The 20,643-nt window shown below is 39.0% G+C and overlaps 1 protein-coding gene across 1 annotated transcript; it reads right to left on the bottom strand.

The window, feature by feature from the left end:
* Positions 1–1,102: 1,102 nt before the first annotated feature.
* dcp1b (decapping mRNA 1B) lies at positions 1,103–20,348 on the bottom strand. The gene is made up of 10 exons (XM_012850772.3): positions 19,852–20,348; positions 19,575–19,615; positions 18,038–18,165; positions 7,342–7,408; positions 5,590–5,773; positions 5,355–5,447; positions 4,519–5,242; positions 3,289–3,524; positions 1,737–1,949; positions 1,103–1,619 (listed from the first exon to the last, which is right to left on the bottom strand). Exons 1-10 carry the CDS (start codon positions 20,002–20,004, stop codon positions 1,542–1,544), a joined length of 1,917 nt encoding a protein of 638 aa, XP_012706226.2. The 5' UTR covers positions 20,005–20,348; the 3' UTR covers positions 1,103–1,541.
* Between the last annotated feature and the right edge of the window lie 295 nt (positions 20,349–20,643).

The following is a 20,643-nucleotide window of genomic DNA, read 5'->3' as shown; positions in this document are numbered from 1 at the left end:
CACTGCGCAATTTCTTCATTTAATGGGCATATATTACTATATTTTAGTGCCTAAAAATCAATATAGGGTAATACAGGATAATATTTTGACAGCTGGATTACTGTAATGTAGGTAAAAAACCTAGAGTAAAACAAGGATTTGGAGAAGTGAGACGTTTACATCCACTGCGTGGCTCAAAGTAAGCTATTCTAGTGACAAATTTCTGATTGGAGGAAAGCTGATGTATCAAGAGTGTCAAGGCTGGTCAGAATATGAGAACAAATTGCAAAGTCTAGCTAAAAGTAGCCAGAATCTTAGTTTTGTCAAAGTAAAATTGTTGTTACCAGTGATCCTTTCCTGGTGTGTGAAATCAAAGGAAGACTAGACTAACTGGAGTGGGTGCTCTCCTGGTGTTTTTATTGTATTCTCACCGGTTAAATCACAATCTAAATCTTGAATCTATTAACCTAAATCCAAGCTTGAGACTTTGCTACCACTACTTTGTCTTGGGTGGACATTGTCCTGTGCACTGATGCCCAAGTTCAGCAATCCAAGGCTAGAATATTAAGCTGCATTTTGGGCTGCGTTGTGCTTGATTTTCTTTCCTTCAAATTTTTTTTCTCTCTCCAAGTACTTGAAGAAAAGGTTATGAGCTACGAGGACAACACTACTGGAAATTAAAAATTATGATATATGCCCTTTAAATGTCATATGGCTGATTAAATAATTACATTTATCTTTTTTATAATGTTAATTGACACATTTACTGGTAATTGGAATTCTACTAAAAAATTAAATTAAAGTCCAACTTTAAACCCTGCATGTAGGTAAACACATTTGCCAATAATTCCTTGAAGAAGCAACATTTTACAGGAATATATTTTCAGAGGCTAGTAGGCTGGCTGGTGTCAGAGGACATATCTATCTATCTATATCTATATATAGATATCTATATCTATATCTAAATCTCTCTCTCTCTCTCTCTCTCTCTCTCTCTCTCTCTCTCTCTCTCTCTCTCTATATATATATATATATATATATATATATATATAGATATATATATATATATATATATATATATATATAATATATATAATATATATATATATATAGATAGACAGATAGATAGATAGATAGATAGATAGATAGATAGATAGATAGATAGATAGATAGATATATTGCTATACATGACCTGAATAAACTGTGCAGAATATCATCAACAGTTGGAGCATTTAAAGAATAACGGTGCAGCGTGTTCTAACTATTGTCAGTGTAAAGACTTTAAGTTTCTCCTTCCTGGTAATTTGTACTATACATTTCTAAAATAGACAGATATCTACTTTTTCACCCCAACGAGTAAAAGGATCTAAACGTTGTATTTTTGCAGATGTTTTGCATTTCTATACCCGTATTTATTTTTTAGGAGATTGTTCTTAGTGAACAGAGTCAGACTGTGCAGATTAAACGCTGTAAGTGTGATTTGGAGGAAGCGGTTCACCAAATATCAGATGCAGCCTTTGGACAGGGAGTGTGTGCAGACAGACAGCAGATGTCAAGCGTCATCAGTACTTGCTGCTGGAGCCGTTAGCAAAGCGGCTGACGTATGCTTCATAGATGGAGTCCAGGAATGAGCTGTCAGTCTGAAACACAGCAAGTAAGCGACTTGGCACATTGAGCTGTTTTCAAGCATGCATGTTTATCACCACGGAGTGTACATTCTGCTTTTCAGTCGCTCACTAATTAAAATGCTAAGTTACCTGGATCAGATGCAGCAGCGTTGCTTGCAGCTGGCTTCGAGAAAGAGCTCTGACCTCCTCCTGCAGTGAGGGTTTGCATAGGGTTGAGGGTGCAGAGCTGCTGTCTGGAGCAGCGGCTGGATACCCGCTGCTGGGCTTTGTCTGAGAGAAGACACTGGGAGAGAGGAGCAGCGTGGGGGCCACTGTGGCAGGAATCCGCTGGGGCGAGATGATCTGGACAGAAAGGGACAGGTTTTAAGGCGGCCCCACATCCAGGCTGCTGTTAAACGCTGCAGGTCACCGTGAACAATTTAAGGTGTTTTTTTGTAGCCTTTTACCAATTGAGGAAATAAGCACATATGCAGCAACACATGAGATTCATTCAGTAGAAAATATGAAGTGTAACTCACACCAGCAGTGCCTTGAAAACTATTTATACCCCCTTAACTTTTTTTTTTATATTCTTGTCATGTTAGAAACACAAACTTTGATGTATTATACTGACATTTCATGCAATAAAAAATGTTAAGTTTTACTAACTTAGATTGGGTTAGTAAAACTTTGCAAATTTTTTTTCAGTAACTCGCTTTAGCTCTTTCAGACTGGACCGAATTGTGTCTGTGAATCTATACCTTTAAGTTTTGTCAGGTTCTGCCTTGGGATTAAAATCTAGACATATGATATGATTTGAATTAACTATTTTTATTGTAACTCTGGCTTTAAGACTAAGGTAGTTGTCCTGCTGGAAGGTAAACCAGTGTCTTTTAGATTTAGGTTAGGTTCCTCTAATAGGCTTTCTAACTGGATCACCTTTATTTAGCTAAATATATCTTCTAATAAACTCTTGAGCAGCTTCCCTGTCCCCACTGTAAAAAGCCTCCCCACAGCCTGATGCTGCCACCTCCCTGTAGGTCTGTTTAGGGTTATATACAGTGTTGCTGTTCCGTGGCAAAGGATGTTTTGAATGTTGGCCATACGGCTTTTTTTTAACAATGACTTTTGTTTTGTTGATTTTCCGTAAATTGTAGATTTGTAAACTGCACAAATAACAGTTTTCATGTGACTAGACCTTCCCATCTGAATGATAGATCTCTGCAGCTCCTCAAAAGTCCCCATCAGCTTCTTGGCTGGTTTTCTGATTAATGCTCTCTTTGCCAGCCTGTCAGTTTAGGTCTGTCTGGCCATGTCTTTGTAGGTTTGCAGTGATACCTCAGAAGTTACACTACTAGCCCCCCAGTGGCTAAAAGCTACATGGTTCTGCTTTAAACAATCTGTTGGAAAGTAGAGCAACAATCCTTCCTTTCCTCTTACTGGAGTCTTGTTTTATAGAAAAACATGAATACAATCAAGAGGAGCTATTGCTTAACCATGGCTGTCCTTCGTTTTTTTTCCACTTATACATTAGCTCAAGAGGCCTTTCTTCTTCAACTACGGTGGATTTAAAAGATTACTTTAACTTAAAGTATTCATCAGACCATTTTAAACTTTACATTTAACATTTTTTAGATAAGACATTTGGATTTCATCCACACTCATCTACCTGAAGGCGAATGCTAACTGGACAGTGTTTTACCTGAAACTGCAGCTCAGCTTTTTGATCTGGGCCGACTGAGGTCTGCGTTGGGACTGTGCCTAACGAGGAGCCTGGGCTTTGACTGAGACTGGGCCCCAGAAATCGAGGTGCCAGTCCTGGGTGTGGATGGGATCGAGGATGCTCCTGAGAGGACAGGTTTTGCTCCTGCTGGACCAATTGGAGTTTCTGGAGGAGCTCGTGAGGAGAAACCACACCTTGCATCTGGGATGATGGACCTGAGGAAAAGGGCATCATAACTGGCTTTACTTTAATAGCAAACATCAACTAAAGCAGTTATAAAGTTAGATAAATGATAAGATTTAAGCTGTAAGATAAACAGTCATCTGAAATTAATTATAGGGGGAAAAAAAAGGTTAATGATATCCCCAAACATGTTTTCTAAATCAGACTAGAATTTGGCAGAAACACACTAAAGTCTTTATGCCATAATTAAGTTTATCTGGTCTTTTTTATATAATACAATGAATTCCACTATTCATATATTGCAGATATGTGTCAATGGTCAGGCTTTAAATATGGAAACTACAAAAGAGGCAGGGAAGGAAGGGAGAAATGAAGGGAAACCAATCAAGAAAGAATAAAACTAGCAAAGAAAGATGGAAGCAAACCTAAGGAAGGGAGAGAGGAAGAAAGGAAAGAATGAAAGGACACAAGGAGAGAAAATGGAAAAAAGTCAGGGAAGGCAAAAAGAGTAAAAGAGAGAAAGGAAAAGGGATGGAAGAAGGAAGGAAAGGCACAAGGTAAGATGGAATGTAGGATACAGGAAAGGGAAGAGGGAAGGTAGTAAGGGAAGTAGAATACAAGGAAGGAAACAGGGAATGATGGGTAGAATGGAATGGAGGGAGGATAAAAGGATGGAAAGAAAGTAAGGAAGTACACAAAGGAGGAATAAAAAGGAAATGTCAGGAAACAAAAATGGAAAGGGGAAAAAAGAAACAGGTACGGAGAGTGAGAAAGCAGGGAAGGAAGGAAGGAAGGAAGGAAGGAAGGAAGGAAGGAAGGAAGGAAGGAAGGAAGGAAGGAAGGAAGGAAGGAAGGAAGGAAGGAAGGAAGGAAGGAGAACAATTTTCAGACATTGGGACATGTAACTAAATATGTAATTTCAGATTTCTTTGTTATCATCTAAGCAGACACTTTATCGTAAGTTAAAATCTTTCTGCGTTTTGCTCTCTTAGCTTTTGGTGAATCACACTAAAATAGATGTTGCACCTGTTCCCATGGCAGCAGAGTCCGTCTGCCCTCTCTGCTGGATTTCTGCCTGCAACTTCAACAGGCTGAGGAACAGCTGCTGACCTTGTTGCACTTCGAGGTGGGAACTTGACACAGAATCCAACTGGGCAGGCTGAGAGGAGGCACGAGGGTTCTGCTGCAGAGCCGGAGCAGCAGCAGAGGTGAGAGAGGTGGCGAGTGGAGGAAGCGGATGGCTTTGCAGGAGTCTCTTTATTGGGTCAGGCTGCTGCTGCTCCTGGTGGTGGTGGTGGTGGTGGGAGTGGAGCTGCTGATGATGGTGATGGTGGAGGTGGGGATGGTGGTGGTGGTGTTCGAGCGGCACCCCGTTATCGCACAGCCGGTTCTCGGGAGACTCGGACAGTGTTTGAAGCATGCCCCCGGCTGCTGCGGCCCCCCTCTGTCCCTGCATGAGCTTTGCAATGGCCGGACAGTGTTGAAGTTGGTTCGGCAGCTGATGGAGCGCCTTCTCACCCGCCTCCCCATCTATCGGCCCGACCCCTGGGTCTTGAACTCCAGTGGGGGCAACGTTTCTCCCAGAGTTTACTGAATCCTCGTAGGTCAGTGTGCGGGCGACGGGTGGACGGGCAGCTTTTCCCGCTGATGTGGAGGCAGCCGGGCCAGATTTAGGAGAGCGGTGGTGCTGATGTTGAGAGCCCAACAGAGTGGCTAAGCTCAGAACTGTGTTATCGGCACCTTCACTGACCTGGAAGGGACAAAATTACATATGTGATAACAAAAAAACACAACAACATAAGTAGCAATACAATGGAGAAATGTCAGATTTCCTAGACTGACAGAAGATCTGAGGATGGTACCTGAGTGTTTGGTTTAACTGGTATCGGTTTGATCAAATTAGGATTCCCACTAAGGACACTGCTGCCTCCGATCTCCTTTGGCTCCGAGGCGGACTTATAATTAGACAAAAGCATTAAAGAAATCAAAGAAAAATGTAATACAAGCCTCAGAGATTTAAAAAAAAAAATGGTTGAAAATATGATATTATCAGATTTTTTGCTATATCCCTTCAGGAAATGTTGCTGACCCCCCTACCTTGTGGTACTCTGATCGTGCCTTGGTCAACATCTGAATTATGTCAACCGCTTTCGCCTCGTTATTTCCTCCTACGAAGCCAGCAGCACCTCCTCCGGCTGTTACTGCCGCTGCTGGTGCTGGTGCTGCTGGGGGTAAGGAACCACCCTGAGACTGAGCGAGGATCTGCTCCTGCTGGGTCAAACTGGACAAACGGCGCAGATTCCCTGTGTCAGTTTCAGCCCATTAACAAGTTAAAAGTCCTAATTATTTAAAATGTTTCTCCATATTTCATTTGTACACACGGCACCAGGAGCTTTAGCAGCAGTTTTAGCAGCAACACAATATAGATAAAGACAGTTACAATGAAAAAAATTCAACCATTATTTGTAGAACATCTATAAAAAAAAGTTCAATGCTAAAACAAAAACAAGAAAAACAAAAAAATGAAAGAAACTTACAATTCCTGTAAAATTATATATTATGAACTTCTATTCATCCTTTATGATTTAAGATTGATTAAAGTTTAAGATTTTCTAATTAGTAATCCATGACGTGCATTTCCCCGAGGTAAAACTGGAGTGTCAGACCAATGTGCCAGCTATTCAAAACGGGAAAGACATGAGAACATGCCATTCTAGTATGATGTAGTGATACTCATAAGTTTGGAGTTGGCTACATGATAACAGACACTTGCCTACACATTATCATATCTACAATCAGAATAATTAAAAAGTTCAAAGAGTTGGAACTGTAACAAATAAGGATGAAAAGAGGAAAAGAGGGTAACTTGTAACCATAGAAAAGGTCATTTTGCTGCAAAGAATTCAATGTGAACTTATGCTCATGAAAAAAGAACAGTCTTTTCCCAGATGAGAATGATCTCAGGCTTTCATTGATATCTGTGATGCCAATTTAGATTTTTTTATGATTATAACGAATAAAAAAATGTGCTGAAGGTTTTTGATAGTTTAAAATCCAACAGGAAATTAAGAAAGTATGAGACTTTCTCCATTTCTGCATCCAAGCATACAACTCTAACTCGTCTTTTTTTTTATGAACTCAAAAATGTAAATTAAAGTACCTGCTAATGATTTGAGTGTTTATAAACAGAAAATTACATGTCTGATTCCATTTTAAAGAATATGAAATAAAACATGGATTTCCCAGTATTTAACTTACCAATTAAGAAAGGCTTGGTTAATACCAATCTCTTTACGTTTCCTCAGTGCATCTCTAATTATAGGGCTTTTGTGCGCTTGTTTATTTACAAAGAGCGCTATAAACATGGACAAATTATGTTAACAGCTACAGTTTTTTTAGACAAAATATACCTGAATTCTGATATCACTGGCATATATTTTTTTATTTCTTGGCTAATACATGACATTTAAAGTTCCACTATTGCAGGTATAATACCCCAATATTAGCCTGTTTAGGGACAAAAGCCCTCATACCCTAAAACAGCTTGAATTAAGAGCCCTTAGCTAAAGAGATAGCTGAATTACTGCATGCGAATTAAAGTTTCCAAATATTTATATATTCAAGTTCTATGTCTTTGAACATCTGTGGAAACGATATAAGACAAAATAAACTTTTCGTATCAGAAGGGTCGGCAATAACACCAGAGTAAGACAAGCAGACGTTAGCTTTAAAACACAGATGCAGTAATGAATACCAGGGGTTTTCTGTAAGACTTAGCTGGTACAAAAAACTCATTCGTAGGGATAGCAAATCAACTGCGAAACTGGTTTCTCTTCCATTCATACTTACATCTTCATCCTTTGTGCAATACGCTGACAGTCCTGCTTATCGTAGAACCAGATACCGTGAATAACCACTGGGTAAAAAAAAAAGACAGACGCTTAAATTAGTCCAGCAATCACATTTCATGTAATAATAACATAAAAAAAGCAACAAACACAAATCAAAAAAGATGTTTTTGCTTTGCAGTAATGATTCAGACAACGAGCAGAAAAAAAAAATCAATTTTTATAAATATGGCTCTAGAGCACTGGGATGAGCTCACCAGTAAGGTCAGCAGACAACTAAATGAGCAACTTGACCTACCCATAACCTTAAAATCAAATAAATGCAGACATGAAATAGCTCTAATTTGCTGCTATGACATAAGAACACAACCAAAGCTTTGAAATGAGTCATTTCCCAGCCAAGCCAATGGGAACAGAAGCCGGCAGCGCCATTATTACAGTGAAACATGGGCCCCTGGAGTCTCTTGAACAGTATAAACATAGCGAGGAAAAGAAGAAAAAGACTCTAACGTGGTTCTTTAGGAGGTTACAGAGTAGTGAGTTAGGTTGGTTTCATTTCTCAAGTTCAACAACAAGGAAACTGTTGTCGATGCGTTATTTTCTCAGAAATGTATCAGAGTTGTTGTGTTCCCATCGGCAAGAAGAGGTGCAAACCATTTTTAACATCCCAGTGATCTATACATCTAGGTTAAAGCTTTGATAAAATACAGAGAAGAAGGAAATAAAATACTAGTACAAGTTTTGAATCCAAATGCAAGTAAGCAGTCTCCTACAGGAGAGCTTTACACTGATGAAAACAGAATCTCATTAACAGCCCTCAGGAAGAAAGCAGCGCACACCTCAAACCTTTTTGCAAAGTCTTCATTTAAACCCTGTCATATCTACAAATAATGGTCCAACAACAGCATTTTAAAATTACCTTCCTTCTCAGATTCAACGTAGGTCGGTTATTTTTTTTTATATCCTAGACATTTAAGTTTGTTAAATTTCACAAACCTAATCTAAAAGGTTCTAGTGGCCAGAAAAGCGGTGGAGTGTCCTTTTTTTATATTTATGAATTAGTGTGTACGTTTCTAGGGGTTCTCTGTCAGTAACTCAGAACTCAGATCAGATATAATGTTTTTTTGTTTCTATAAATGAATGTAATTTTCCCTAACTATATTTTTTATAAATATGGCTCTAGAGCACTGGGGTGAGTAATTTTCCCTAACTATAATCCAATGAAACAAAAAGGCATCTTATTAGCAAATAAAGTCCACAGGCATGAAATCTAATCTCTGTATAAATTCATCTGTTCTGTGATGGCTTCAGGGGTTTGCCTGTGCAAATTCTCTTTTATCCAGAGTTTGTTGGAGAACTTTAGAGAATAAATAGCATGATGAAGACCAAGGAACATAAAAGAAAGATCAGGGCGCAGGGCGAGGTTAACTTTGAACATCCGACGTAGCGCTATTTAATTAATCAACCAAGGATGGAAAGAGTGACACGTCAGCAAATCCACCAACTCACAACCGTCTATTTAAATGGACAGGTCGGGCAAGGAAGCAGCCAAGACGCCCAAGGTGACTCTGGAGGAGCTGCAGAGATTCACAGTTTATTTGGCAGAAGATATTTGGGAGAACTATTAATTGTCCAATTTACAAATCTGGCTTTTATAGATAAGTATGGAGAAAAAAAACGATGTTGAAAAGAAAGTCATAAGAAGTCCCCTTGTGCAGTTTGCCCTAAACCCTGTAGGGCAGGGGTGTCCAAACTTTCCAGTACATGGGCCAAAATTGATAAGTCAAAAAAACTCGGGGGCCAAAAAATTAACAACATTGCTTAAACCAAAGAAATAATTTTTTTCCCCTGCTCTACAAAATCTGATCAATTAAAATAAATAAATTTGTCATATTTTGTTTGTAGGAAATGAATGTATAAATCATTGTAGATTTTGCTCATTTGTCGTATTAAAAGATGGTCATTCAGTTTGTTAATTATTTTGAATAATTTTTTTTAACTCTTTAACAATAACAAACTGAACGCTTTTTGGTCTAGCAATATAAGAACAGTATTTGGGTCAGCTGTTCTTTAAAAACACTTGCTGTAATTAGCCACTTTCAAAAATTTTATTCAAAGCAGATTTTAATGCACCAAAGTCTGCATTTGAGTAATTAAATGTCATTGGATAGATGTTAATATGAAATTAAAGAGAATGTCAAAAGAGTGTTTATTAAAAGATGAATAGTTGGTGCTGTACTTAAGATTTTTTAACTGTAGGATTTTAACTTTTCTGTAATAATTTTGCCCTACTTAAAAACAAAAATTCTTTAGTCAACTTGATGCACGGCAGAAAACTAACCCTTCCAATCACCCTGAGGAAACATGGTGGTGGCCCCATCATCCTTCAGGGATGGTTTTCTGCAGAAGGAACATAAATGGACAATACCTTTCTATCCCTAGATAGAACCAAACCTGTTTGAGACATAAGTCAAAAGACTAGCAGGTGTAGCAGCTCTCCTGTTGATAGTAATTTTTTTTTCATATAAAATTCAAATACATCAAAGTTTGAGGTTGCAACGTGGCAATGTGCAAAACAGGAAAAGCTGAAGGGGTTTGAATACTTGTGAGGCAATGTAATATTTCTTTTTCACACTATTTTGCTGAATAGTCCCAAAAAATTAAATTTTTTTTGTTGTTCACTACGTACAAAATAAATACAACAAGACAACTGGATTAATTTGACTGAAATAAGCCAGTATGAGTTTTTCACAGCCAATCAGTGTTATTCTAGCATGACACAGACAGAAATGCTGGTCATTTGCTGTGAGCTGTTTCTGACCACTTTAACCTGTAATATAATTTAACTGTGCACTAAATTAACAGCCCATATATGCCTATTTTTTTATCATTATAAGTTAATAAATCACAAAAAATGAAACTAAATCTGAGGTCGATCTTAGTGTAGGAAGGTGTCTGCTAGTTTCAATTGATCCAAGTAAAATGGTCCTGACAAAAGGACAAAAATGAGACACGCTTCTTGTGTAAAGACCGAAAAAGCAGTGGAGTATCTATGTGGTGGATCTTATTACCACACACAGACAACATGTATTCCCAAATCGGCACACAGGCCAGAGGGGTCAGTGTGGATGCAGGGAACAGACAGGGAGGGGGGCTGGCAGAGAAACACACAGTCCGTAGAGCCTGGGAAAAAATCAGCCCTGTACCAAATAAGTAACTGCAGTGGGAGACTTGACTGGTGGAGCCAGAGCCACTTAGCACTCACTGGGGATGAGACAGCTTGACAGAGACCCCGGGACACACGCAGAGTCGAAGTCAGACAGCTGGAAAATTGAGGAGAAATGAGCAAGACGGATAGGAAAGGACTGAGCTGTGTTACAGGGAGATAATCATCCCCCCATCAAAACGCGAACACGGAGTTCTCAGGGCGCTCTGCCTGTCAGGTAACAGTGAACAGACTGGCTTTCGCTAATGGCGCAAAAATGCTGAACTGAAGGTGACAGAAAAACCGCCAGGCAAGAGCCTCTGACGTGTCTCCGACACACATAGAGGAGGACAAAGATTAAAAACGCGTGAAAGCCGCTTTTGATGCCTTACCAGTAACGTGTGGGATATCCTGACTCCTGAATTGTAGAAAGTAGCTGTTTTAGCTGTGAAGAGGGGAGAAGAAAGGCAGAAGGAGGACCACCAAAAAAAACAAAAAAAAAAACTGTATGAAGGAGGGGAAGGAGGGGGAGTTGGAGTCTGGTCCCAGGACACTTGAGGGAAGAGGCGGAGGGATGTCCGACATGTAAGACCAAAGCCGGGAACCATACCACGACAACTGGGAAGACGACTAAGCGACCATGTGGGAGGGAAACTTCAGCAGGACAACTTAAGATCAGGACAGCTGAGGAGAGGAGTGAAACCCCCCCAAATCGACTGCTTTTTAACCTGGACGCTGGACAGTTCGGTCACCAACGGTCCGGCGAAGTGACCCGCAGCTTAAACCCTTAGACAATCCCGCCAAGCCAGTGAGCACGTGTGACGATCGTTTTGTCTTCACTTTTTAGGAATTTCATGTTGGAAACTGAAACCGGTCTCTGATTTAGAAGATTTTGTTGGCCTTCGTTAAAGCTGTTCAAGACAGTTCAGGGTGGCTCTCATGTCAGGACACGAGGAGATTTGTGAGGAAAGCTCAGAGTAATGTTTTCCAACGTCGAGCACTCGTACGGTGAGATGCACACGATTTTGCAATAGAAGAGCAATAGTTGCTTCGGTTTAGGGATTTGGTCGGGGTGAGATTGTCGGAGGAGTAAATGCGGAGAGTTAAAACTTCTCTACTTAAGTTTGAACTGCCTTTGCAACTGGAGACTGGGCCTAAAGAGACCAGAGGGACGGTCACAAGGCACAATCAGTACATACTTGTTTGGTAGTATTGAATTATTTTTGGAAACCTTTTTGGATATATATATATTTTTTATTTTTATTTACATTTTTTGCAAGAAAAAGGATCAATTATAATCAAGCCTTGAAGAGACTGAACGTGAAATTTTGAGCAGAACTGCTGAGCCACCCTGGGACCATGCTGAGAGGCCTGTTTCAGAGGAAACTTAAGCACGAGAGGCTGGAGGAGGAACCTGAGGTCCGATTTAAGGGCTCCATGGTGTCTGAGAGAGATTTGGGATACGCGTACATCCGACCCGGAGGTAAGGATGTCCACACATGTGATCTGAAGGAGAGTAGAGGCTGCAGCTTGGTTTGCTGCGCATCAGTGCTACTGGGTCAGTAGAGTATGAACAAACCGGGTATCTTATACACTAAATGTGTGTCAAGTTTTTAATCATGTTAAACAATCAAATATTGCGCCTTGCATACGCATTTATATTTCTTATTCATATGAGAAACATATTTTTGAAGCATTTTAATTGGATGTTATGTGAAAGACCAACAAAGATCAGTGTATAATCGTTAAATGAAGCTCAATCAATTCTTCTTTTTTTTTTAACAAATTAACATTTGAAAAGTATGACACATATCAACTCCCTGATTCAACACTATGTGGAACCACCGTTCACAGTAATTTCTGGAGAAAGTCTTTTCACGTATGTCTCCACCAGCTTCTTGGGGCTCAAATTATGACCAGTTCTTTTAAAACTGCTCAAGCTTAGTCAGACTGCATGGGGAGGATTTGTGAATACCAGCTTCCAAGTCTCACCACAAATTTAACTCAAGTCTGGACTTTGACTAGGCCATTCAAACCAGCGAATAAATTTTTATGTTAACCATTTCTTTGTAGCTCTGGTAGAATGTTGATAGAGTCGTCCTGCTAGAAGCTGAACCTCCAGCCCAGTCTCAGTTCTTCAGACAGGTTTTCTTCCAAGACAGCCAGGTTTTAAGCACCAGTCATCTGACCAGCTGAGGATAAGCATGCTCATACCAAGAGGCAGCTATAATTAGGGGTGGGAATCTTTTACTATCTCACCATTTGATTTAAAATCTTTTCTGTTTTTTTTTTTGGCACTGCCAACCTTTCTTTTAGTCTCTTAAGGAAGCTGTGGCTCAGCTGTCTCTGTGAAAACTTTACAGGATGGTATGGAGTATATTGCCTTCACTGTCTACAACGTGCAGAGGAACCCTTGTTATCTTAATTTCGTTTTGCAGACCATGTCAAGCTCGGTCTTCCCAGGCTTTAAATAAAAACGAGTCTAAAATGAGTCAAAATCTTTGCCTTTAATGAACACGGGGCCAGTTTAGTTTCCCTTTCCTCCAAATTGTTTTAGTTTCCTCCTTGTTTGGTGCTTTCTGTGCACGCGTACTTTCCCGATTTGGCTGTAGGTGAAGTCATGATGTCCTGCGTAGTTACAACATGGAGGCCGACAGCCAGCGGATTTGGTTTATTTTCTAAAATTTACTTTGGGACATTTTATATTGATTCTGAATGTTAGTAAATGTGAGTCATGATTCTTATGTAAATCATTTTTTTTTTTGGCATGCCTCTAGCAACAACCATGTTTCACTGGTGTCGCGTTCTTTGCCACACATAACATTTTGCATTCAGGTTAAACCGTTAATATGACTAGAATATCTTCTCCCACATATTTGGGGGTCTTAAGGCTGCCTTTAAACCATTATTTTGTTCTTACTATTATTCCATTAAGGTCAGAGTTGTAGAGTGCATAAATACCAACTGTCCTGTGGTCAGACTCTCCCACCTGAGCAATGCAACCCTGAAGCTCCTCCGAAGTTACTAAAATGAGCCCTTTTGACTGCTTTGCTTAGTTATTGATTAATCGAACATATTTTTTTGTAAAAAAAAAAAAAAAAAAAAACTTTTGAAGACCCTGCATCCTTTTGTATTGAACAGAACTTTAACATACAACTTTGTGTTGATGTGTCACATGAAAAGGCAATAAGTTTTAAACTGCGATTACAAAGGAGAAAACGTTTAAGAGACATGATGTGCAGTCATTTCTGCAAGAGCTGAAATCAAAGCACTAACATTTGTAAAAAGGGGGCGGCAAGCTGGGAGATGATGGACAATTGTAGCAAGACTGTGAAGAAGAAGAAGTTCTTACAGCGGGGAATGTTAAAAGCCTCTCCCTCTTGAGGACAGGGAAATAACGTCTCTATAACGTCTAAATGGCTCTTCCATGAATCTTAGCTCTTTCTGCGGTATATCTCTGCTGCTTATTTTTAGCCCGCGGTGCCACTTTGTGCCAACCGCCATTCCAGGAAGTTACAGCCGCTCAGAGGGCTCCATGTTTGTCTAATGATAAGATTCCACGACCCCTCCAGCACAGGTCACGATGCACTGGGACGGCCAGCCTTGCCAGCAGCTTACAAATCGGATGTTGGCCAATTACAACAGCTTTTCAGCAACCTAAGATGCCAAAATGCCACATGAGTGTTTTTTTCCCCCTTTTAAAATAGTTGAGGAGTGTGGGTTTTGAAGGCATCTTAGAGCACTTGAGGCTATTACTCTGCTAATGTGCAAAACTTTGTACTTTTATAAATTTTATCTGGATAGTCAGCAATCCTTTTAACTTGCATCAGCTATAGAGATAAAAATCCGTCTGATTACAACAATTATTTATATCTCCTTCTTTTGGTATTTTACAATCAAAGTAAATCAAGGCTACCATTAGGTTTGACCATTATGTTGGCAATACACACCCGCTTTAACTCACATAACTTCCATTTTGGCAGAGGAAACAATCATCAGCTTTCTTGTGATTACTTGTCTAATAGCTTATAATTTCTTTTTACTTCCCACGAAAAGTGACTCAGCCTCACATTTAAAATGTATTCTCCATTCCTTGACTATTACATAATTTTTTTTGCACCAAAGACCATTAAAGTAAGTGCAAAAGGACATTTAGTAAAACTTTATGCAACACACAATCTTTACTTGAGCCTTCTGGCTACTCCTTATTACTATGAGCAAGCACAAAATCTATGTTGAGAAGCAGAACGATCAAAGCAGGCGTTAGGAATCCACTTCCATCTGCTTCCTTCGACGCCCCGAGGAGAGCTGAAGGTAAGGAGGAGGGCAGGGGGAGTCTGCGTGTGTGTGTGTGTCAGCAACTTGTGCGTCACCGTGTTTAGATTATCAGAGCCGGTTGAGGTGTATCTAATCTCGGCCGGCTGTTTTTGTAGTGCTGTCAGACTCTTGTCCCACAGGCACACTTAGCAACGTGATTGTGTGAGCGAGAGCCATAGAGTCTCAGAGAGACTTGGCCTGATAAAATTTACTAAAACGTCTCTAGTTAGTACCTTAAATGGAACTACTGGTTCCCACTCAGATGATCTTCTTGTTCCCCTTTCATTATATGCAATCAGACTCCCTAACCATTGCATGAACCTGTCCTGCTTTTAGCAGGGGCACAGTCACGTCATCGGGATTATGAGCTCACTTGGCTTCTGCCAAGTATTGCACCTAACCTTGTAATTGTAGTCCAAAACTAGTAAACGCAGCAAAGGGAGACACACAAAAGTGATTCAAAGGGTTCACACTTTCCAGCACTCCTGCTAAGGATGTGTACAAATTGTATTAATTACATTCACACTTTAATTTGAGTAAATTTAAATTTACAGTGGGGAAAAAAAAAATCCTACATCAGGAGACAATTGTTTTTATTAGTAATTTATGGCTTCTTGTTTCACACGGGTATAACTGTGACGTAACACAGACATCCTTAGCCACTAGGCTGAATGAAGAGTGTCATCACCAAGTCTCTATAACAGGACCAGGAATCAGCAACCTGTTGCCCCCCCCCCCCACCCCCCCGGCTGTAACTTTTATAAAACCAAGTAAATGTATTTCATTCTAAAAGCAAGGTGAAAAGCTGGTTTTAGTAGTTCTTCTGAATTCCTTTATGTAATATCTGCAATTAAAGGACAACAATGTTAAAAGACTTTTAGAAGTAATGGAATGTTTTTTTTAGCAACAAGCCATATGCTTTATCTTTTAACTGGGCTACCAGTCTTTCTTTCTTTTCTTTGTTTACGCAGAGGGCTCACTCAGCCTTACACTACAACTTTATTTTCCCCTTTGTAAAGGTTAATGATTAATTTTGTCCAAAAATCTGAAACTAGAAATACATTTCTTTTTACTTAACCTTAAATATGTAATTTAGTACACGTGTAAATATTTTTCACAGCTCTAGGGAAATTTTATCTTGTAGCAGCGGGAGGAGAAGACACTATCTTGATATAAATGTTGAGGAATGATGCCAGGAACAATATGTTTAAGTCCAACCATTACAAACGTAAACATGTGCCGTTTATCTAACTCCTCTGGGACTAAAACTAAAACTGTACGCTTTGGTCAGATGACACTAAATTAGAGCTCTTAGGCAACCAACACTCCAGGTGGGTTTGGTGTCAAATAACACATGTTTACATCAACCTTTCAACAATGTTATTTTGGAAGGCTTAGTGCTGCACGGTTGGCTGGCAAAATGGGATTTGAAGAAAGGTTTATCAGCAGAGTAAGAACAGTTGTGGTACCGCTGACTTTGTAAAAAAAAAAAAATTAAAAAATCAACCCTGGCAACATATACTCAATTAGTAATAGTAATAATAATAATAATAACATCTTTATTGTCATTGAAACATACATTACAACGACATTTGTTCTCTGCTTTTAACCCCTCACCCTAGGGGAGCAGTGGGCCGCCATGTGCGACACCCGGGGAGCAATCAGGAGTTAAGGGTCTTGCTCAGGGACCCAGAGTGCAGGCACTGGGGATCAAACCGGGTACTTGCATCCTTCTCTGAGTGCAAGCGCGCTGCTCTAACCATTCGGCCACCACTTAGCTAGTATTTCTCAACATTTTTAGTGTGAGATTATCCTCAAGCAGTATGAGATGAATTAATTTTTAGAATTGTAACAAATCTTAAAGAGGGGGACATTATCGTACTTGTAATATCAGTATAGTCAATGTTGCAGTCACAAAGGACTTCTTGGTAGGGATGGGTACCTTTCACATTTGAACCGATGAACGGTACCGATACCAGGTACCTGGGAACCGATACCGGTACTTAACGGTACATATTTTCAGTACTTTTGTGTGTTTATGTTGTAATAAATGGTAGTTTATTAATATAATCTCTAAATTGTTAAATTTAACATATTTATTTCTCAATATATAAACTTCTTTAGATTTAGAAAACGCATTAAATTTATGATTTTCAATACATTGTCTGAATCCACAGCACATAAAACATTTTTTTTAACCAAAACAACAGTTATCAGAGGCACAGATTGAAAAAGAGCTGAATACGGGATTGAAGCTGTGTGTGAATAAAGTTCAGGGAATTGTTTTAATGCACTATCCATCCATTTTCAGAAAAAAAAGAACTTTTATCCAGCTTTGAAATTTAGAGCAGGATACATTTGCAAAGAGAGCAGAGATTCTCTGTGCTCTGCTGTCTTTGCTCTGACTACAGACGAGTTTCACTATAAAGCAGCAGCTGCCTGTGAGACAACGCTTGGAGAAGTGTGAAGGGGCTCGCAGCAACACTCAACGCTCGCCCAAAACAATAACTCCAGAACAATTGTACCTTTCACAGGAAGCCACCAATAGCAGAAGAAAGTCGCTAGATTTTTCGTTAGTCGCTTTTTTGAAAAATGGGTCCGAAAAGCCGCTAAATATAGCGAGGAAGTTACTAAATTAGCAGCAGTAACCAGGTGCTTCCTCAGATCAGAAGTATTCCCGCTGCTGGTAGCTGCGGCTACTGACGTCAACACGATCTTGTGCGTGCAATGCTGAGTTCAGTGTCACAGTAATAGGTACCGAAACAAGGTACCGTGTGATTTTACATGAATCGGTACCAGGTACTACCAACGGGATTCGGTCAGTACCTATAAAAGTACCGAATTCGGTACCCATCCCTACTTCTTGGCACAATATTTGGCAGGACATTTTAAGTACCATGCATTGACACTCTGCACACTGGTAACGCACTTGGCCAGTTGGACAGACTCTAACTGTCCTCACTGGCCTCCCCTGATGTATATTTTTAGTCGCTGAGATACCAAAGCTCACAGTGTGTGATGGGGACATTGTGTACTGGTAAATAAATAAAAGAGTCAGATCAATGCGGTTGAATTGTAATCAATTTCAGTATCACAATTTTCTGGTATAGTATATCAATTACTTAGTTTGCTGAAATTGTGCAGCTCTATGTGTATCTGTGTCCATTTAGCTTACATCGTGCGTTACGGTAAAGGAGGAAAGGATCCTGCAGCTGGAAGTCCAAGTCTTTTGTGATGGGCTCAGTTAGATTCTCCATACTGAGGCGGTTCATTATTGTAAAGCCATGCCTTGGAGATGCCAGTCTGAAATACAAAGAGAACGCAGCACAGAGAAATAATTTTACAATATGAGTAAAAGCCAGTGAAGAAAATAGTTAGAAAAGCTATATTTAGGTATGCAATCAACTTAAAAAATGCCACCTTTTAAAGATATTCTCACCACTGTCCCATTACAGCCACTAACTTGAGTGTATCATACTGGGACTTTAGACCAATACAAACTATAACATAGCTGTGCAGGGTAGAAGGGAAACACTACATGGTTTGCTACATTTCATACAAATAAAATGCTGTGGAGATGTGTGGCATGTATTTTTATTCAAACCCTGTTACATCATTAAACTGAATAAAATACAGGGCCACTAATTTCTTTCATATGTTATCTTATTAGAAACCACCCCTTTGTAAATTGTTCCGTGAAGGCCTCAGAGATTGTGGAGATTTTTTTTTGTTTGTTTTGTTAATCTAAGATACCCTTTCTGCATTATCTTGTGGTCTTTGATGGTCTAAAACCACCAGACAAAAACAAATGGCCATTGCTTTGCATTTTCCAGGATCAGTCCAGCTGTACTTCCCAAAGACCAAAGAGTGATTTTTTAATCCAAACAGAACGGAAACATATGTACAATGTTTACAATTATGAGTCTTCATGAGAAAATATATGGATAAACAGCAGTGTCTAAAAACTCAGGGAATTGGATTCCGTTGTTCTGGCCTTTAAAACAATGCAATTGCTGAAAAAAGGTAAAAAAAAAATCTTCTTTGCAGAAGCCAGTTGAGGGACACAACAAACATGTGGAAAAGTGTGCTCTTGGATGAGCCAAAAAATGTTACTTTCTGATCTGCATACAAAACACTACGAGAGCGGAAAACTAACACTGCACATTATCCTGCAGAAACCCCAGTGAAACATGCTGGTGGCAGTATCATGCTGTGGGTTGCTTTTCTTCTGCAAGGAATGGGAAGCTGATCAGATTTAATGGGGAGATAGATGAAGCTGGACAAAGGGACCTGATTTATATTTTTTTTTTATAAAATGTAAAAAGGCAATTTATAATTTTACAACTACTTGAGAGTCACACACTACTTTGAGTTGGTGTGTCGTACAAGAAATACACTGAACTTTGGGGTAACAATGTGACAATGTGGGGGGACGATAGTCAAGGGGTACAAATACAAATATCAGTGGATGCAATGCAAGGCAATAATTACTAGTGGGATAGTAACTAAAAAAAAAAATCGTAATTTTTATGAATAATAAATGTGTATTATGAATGGCAAGGTACAGACAGCTGAATAGGTGTCTAAAATCCTCAATCCTAACATTATCAGTGGCGAGAAATAATAATAAACTTATTACAACTGACTTGTGTAAAAATGTGCTAGAGATCATGAACTACTCGCTCTTAAACATTCTGTCATACTTTTATTACCTTGTGTAAATAAACAAAGTGCCCTCCACTTCTGTCTTTTCCTGAAAAACAAAACAGGAGTTAGGGGGAAGAAAAAATAAACAAATACATAAGAAATATATATATATATTTTAAAAGTGTTTAATTAAACGTTTATAATTAGAGCTTTTAACTCCCTAAAATAAGTTTAGTGAAAGTGAACCTGTCGACCAGTGATAATGCGCGCCTATCACAGAGAAGCTAAAATAAGCTAAGCTAAGTTAGCCGTCACCACTTCTTCTTCAAACTTCATACTTACCCACTCATTCGACCGGTTATTATAAGTATACAGGGCGACTTGGCTGGCCACGTCCACAATGTCGTTGATGTAAGGGTCTTGTCTCTGCAGGGCAGACAGACTTATGTCCAGTCCTTTAGCAGCAAGGTAGCTATTGTTAGCCGCAGAACTCATCCTTCTCTATGGAGAAGATAGCCGGCTAGCAAGCTTCAACGTCAACAGACTCACAGAAAGACCGATAAAAAACAAGCAAACGACAAGCGGGGAATATGGTTATATCCGTAGACTCCCTTTAAATTTCTCTGAATGATTATATGTACAGTAAAAACTAGTTTAGTAAAAAGTTTTCTAGCTCCAACTGTCTTCACTGAGTTTTTGAGTGGCCATGTCTAGCCCCGCAGATTGTAAACATCTCAGACATAACTAGTAGCACGACGAGTTGTAAAGCCTGCAATTCAGCTCCGAAAAATCGATAAACAGAAATGTGTTGCGGTCTGAAAACCAAAATAATAAATAAATACATATCAACAAAAAAATACAGTTAAATATGTGAACTATGAATAATAATAATAATAATAATAATAATAATAATAATAATAATAATAATAATAATAATAATAATAATAATAATAATAATTATTATTATTATTATTATTATTATTATTATTATTATTATTATTATTATTATTATCCGGTCAACACGGAAACAGTGTCACATATATATTTCTGGACGAAAAAACTGAAACTATGTATTTCATAAAAAACTATATTTTGAAGTGACTGTAGTATTTTTGTGAGGTTATTCTGATTTTA

The sequence above is a fragment of the Fundulus heteroclitus genome, chromosome 17 (genome assembly GCF_011125445.2).
Source record: "Fundulus heteroclitus isolate FHET01 chromosome 17, MU-UCD_Fhet_4.1, whole genome shotgun sequence".
NCBI lineage: Eukaryota > Metazoa > Chordata > Actinopteri > Cyprinodontiformes > Fundulidae > Fundulus > Fundulus heteroclitus.
The sequence above is the reverse complement of the archived record's forward strand: the minus strand, read 5'-3'. Positions and strand labels throughout refer to the sequence as shown.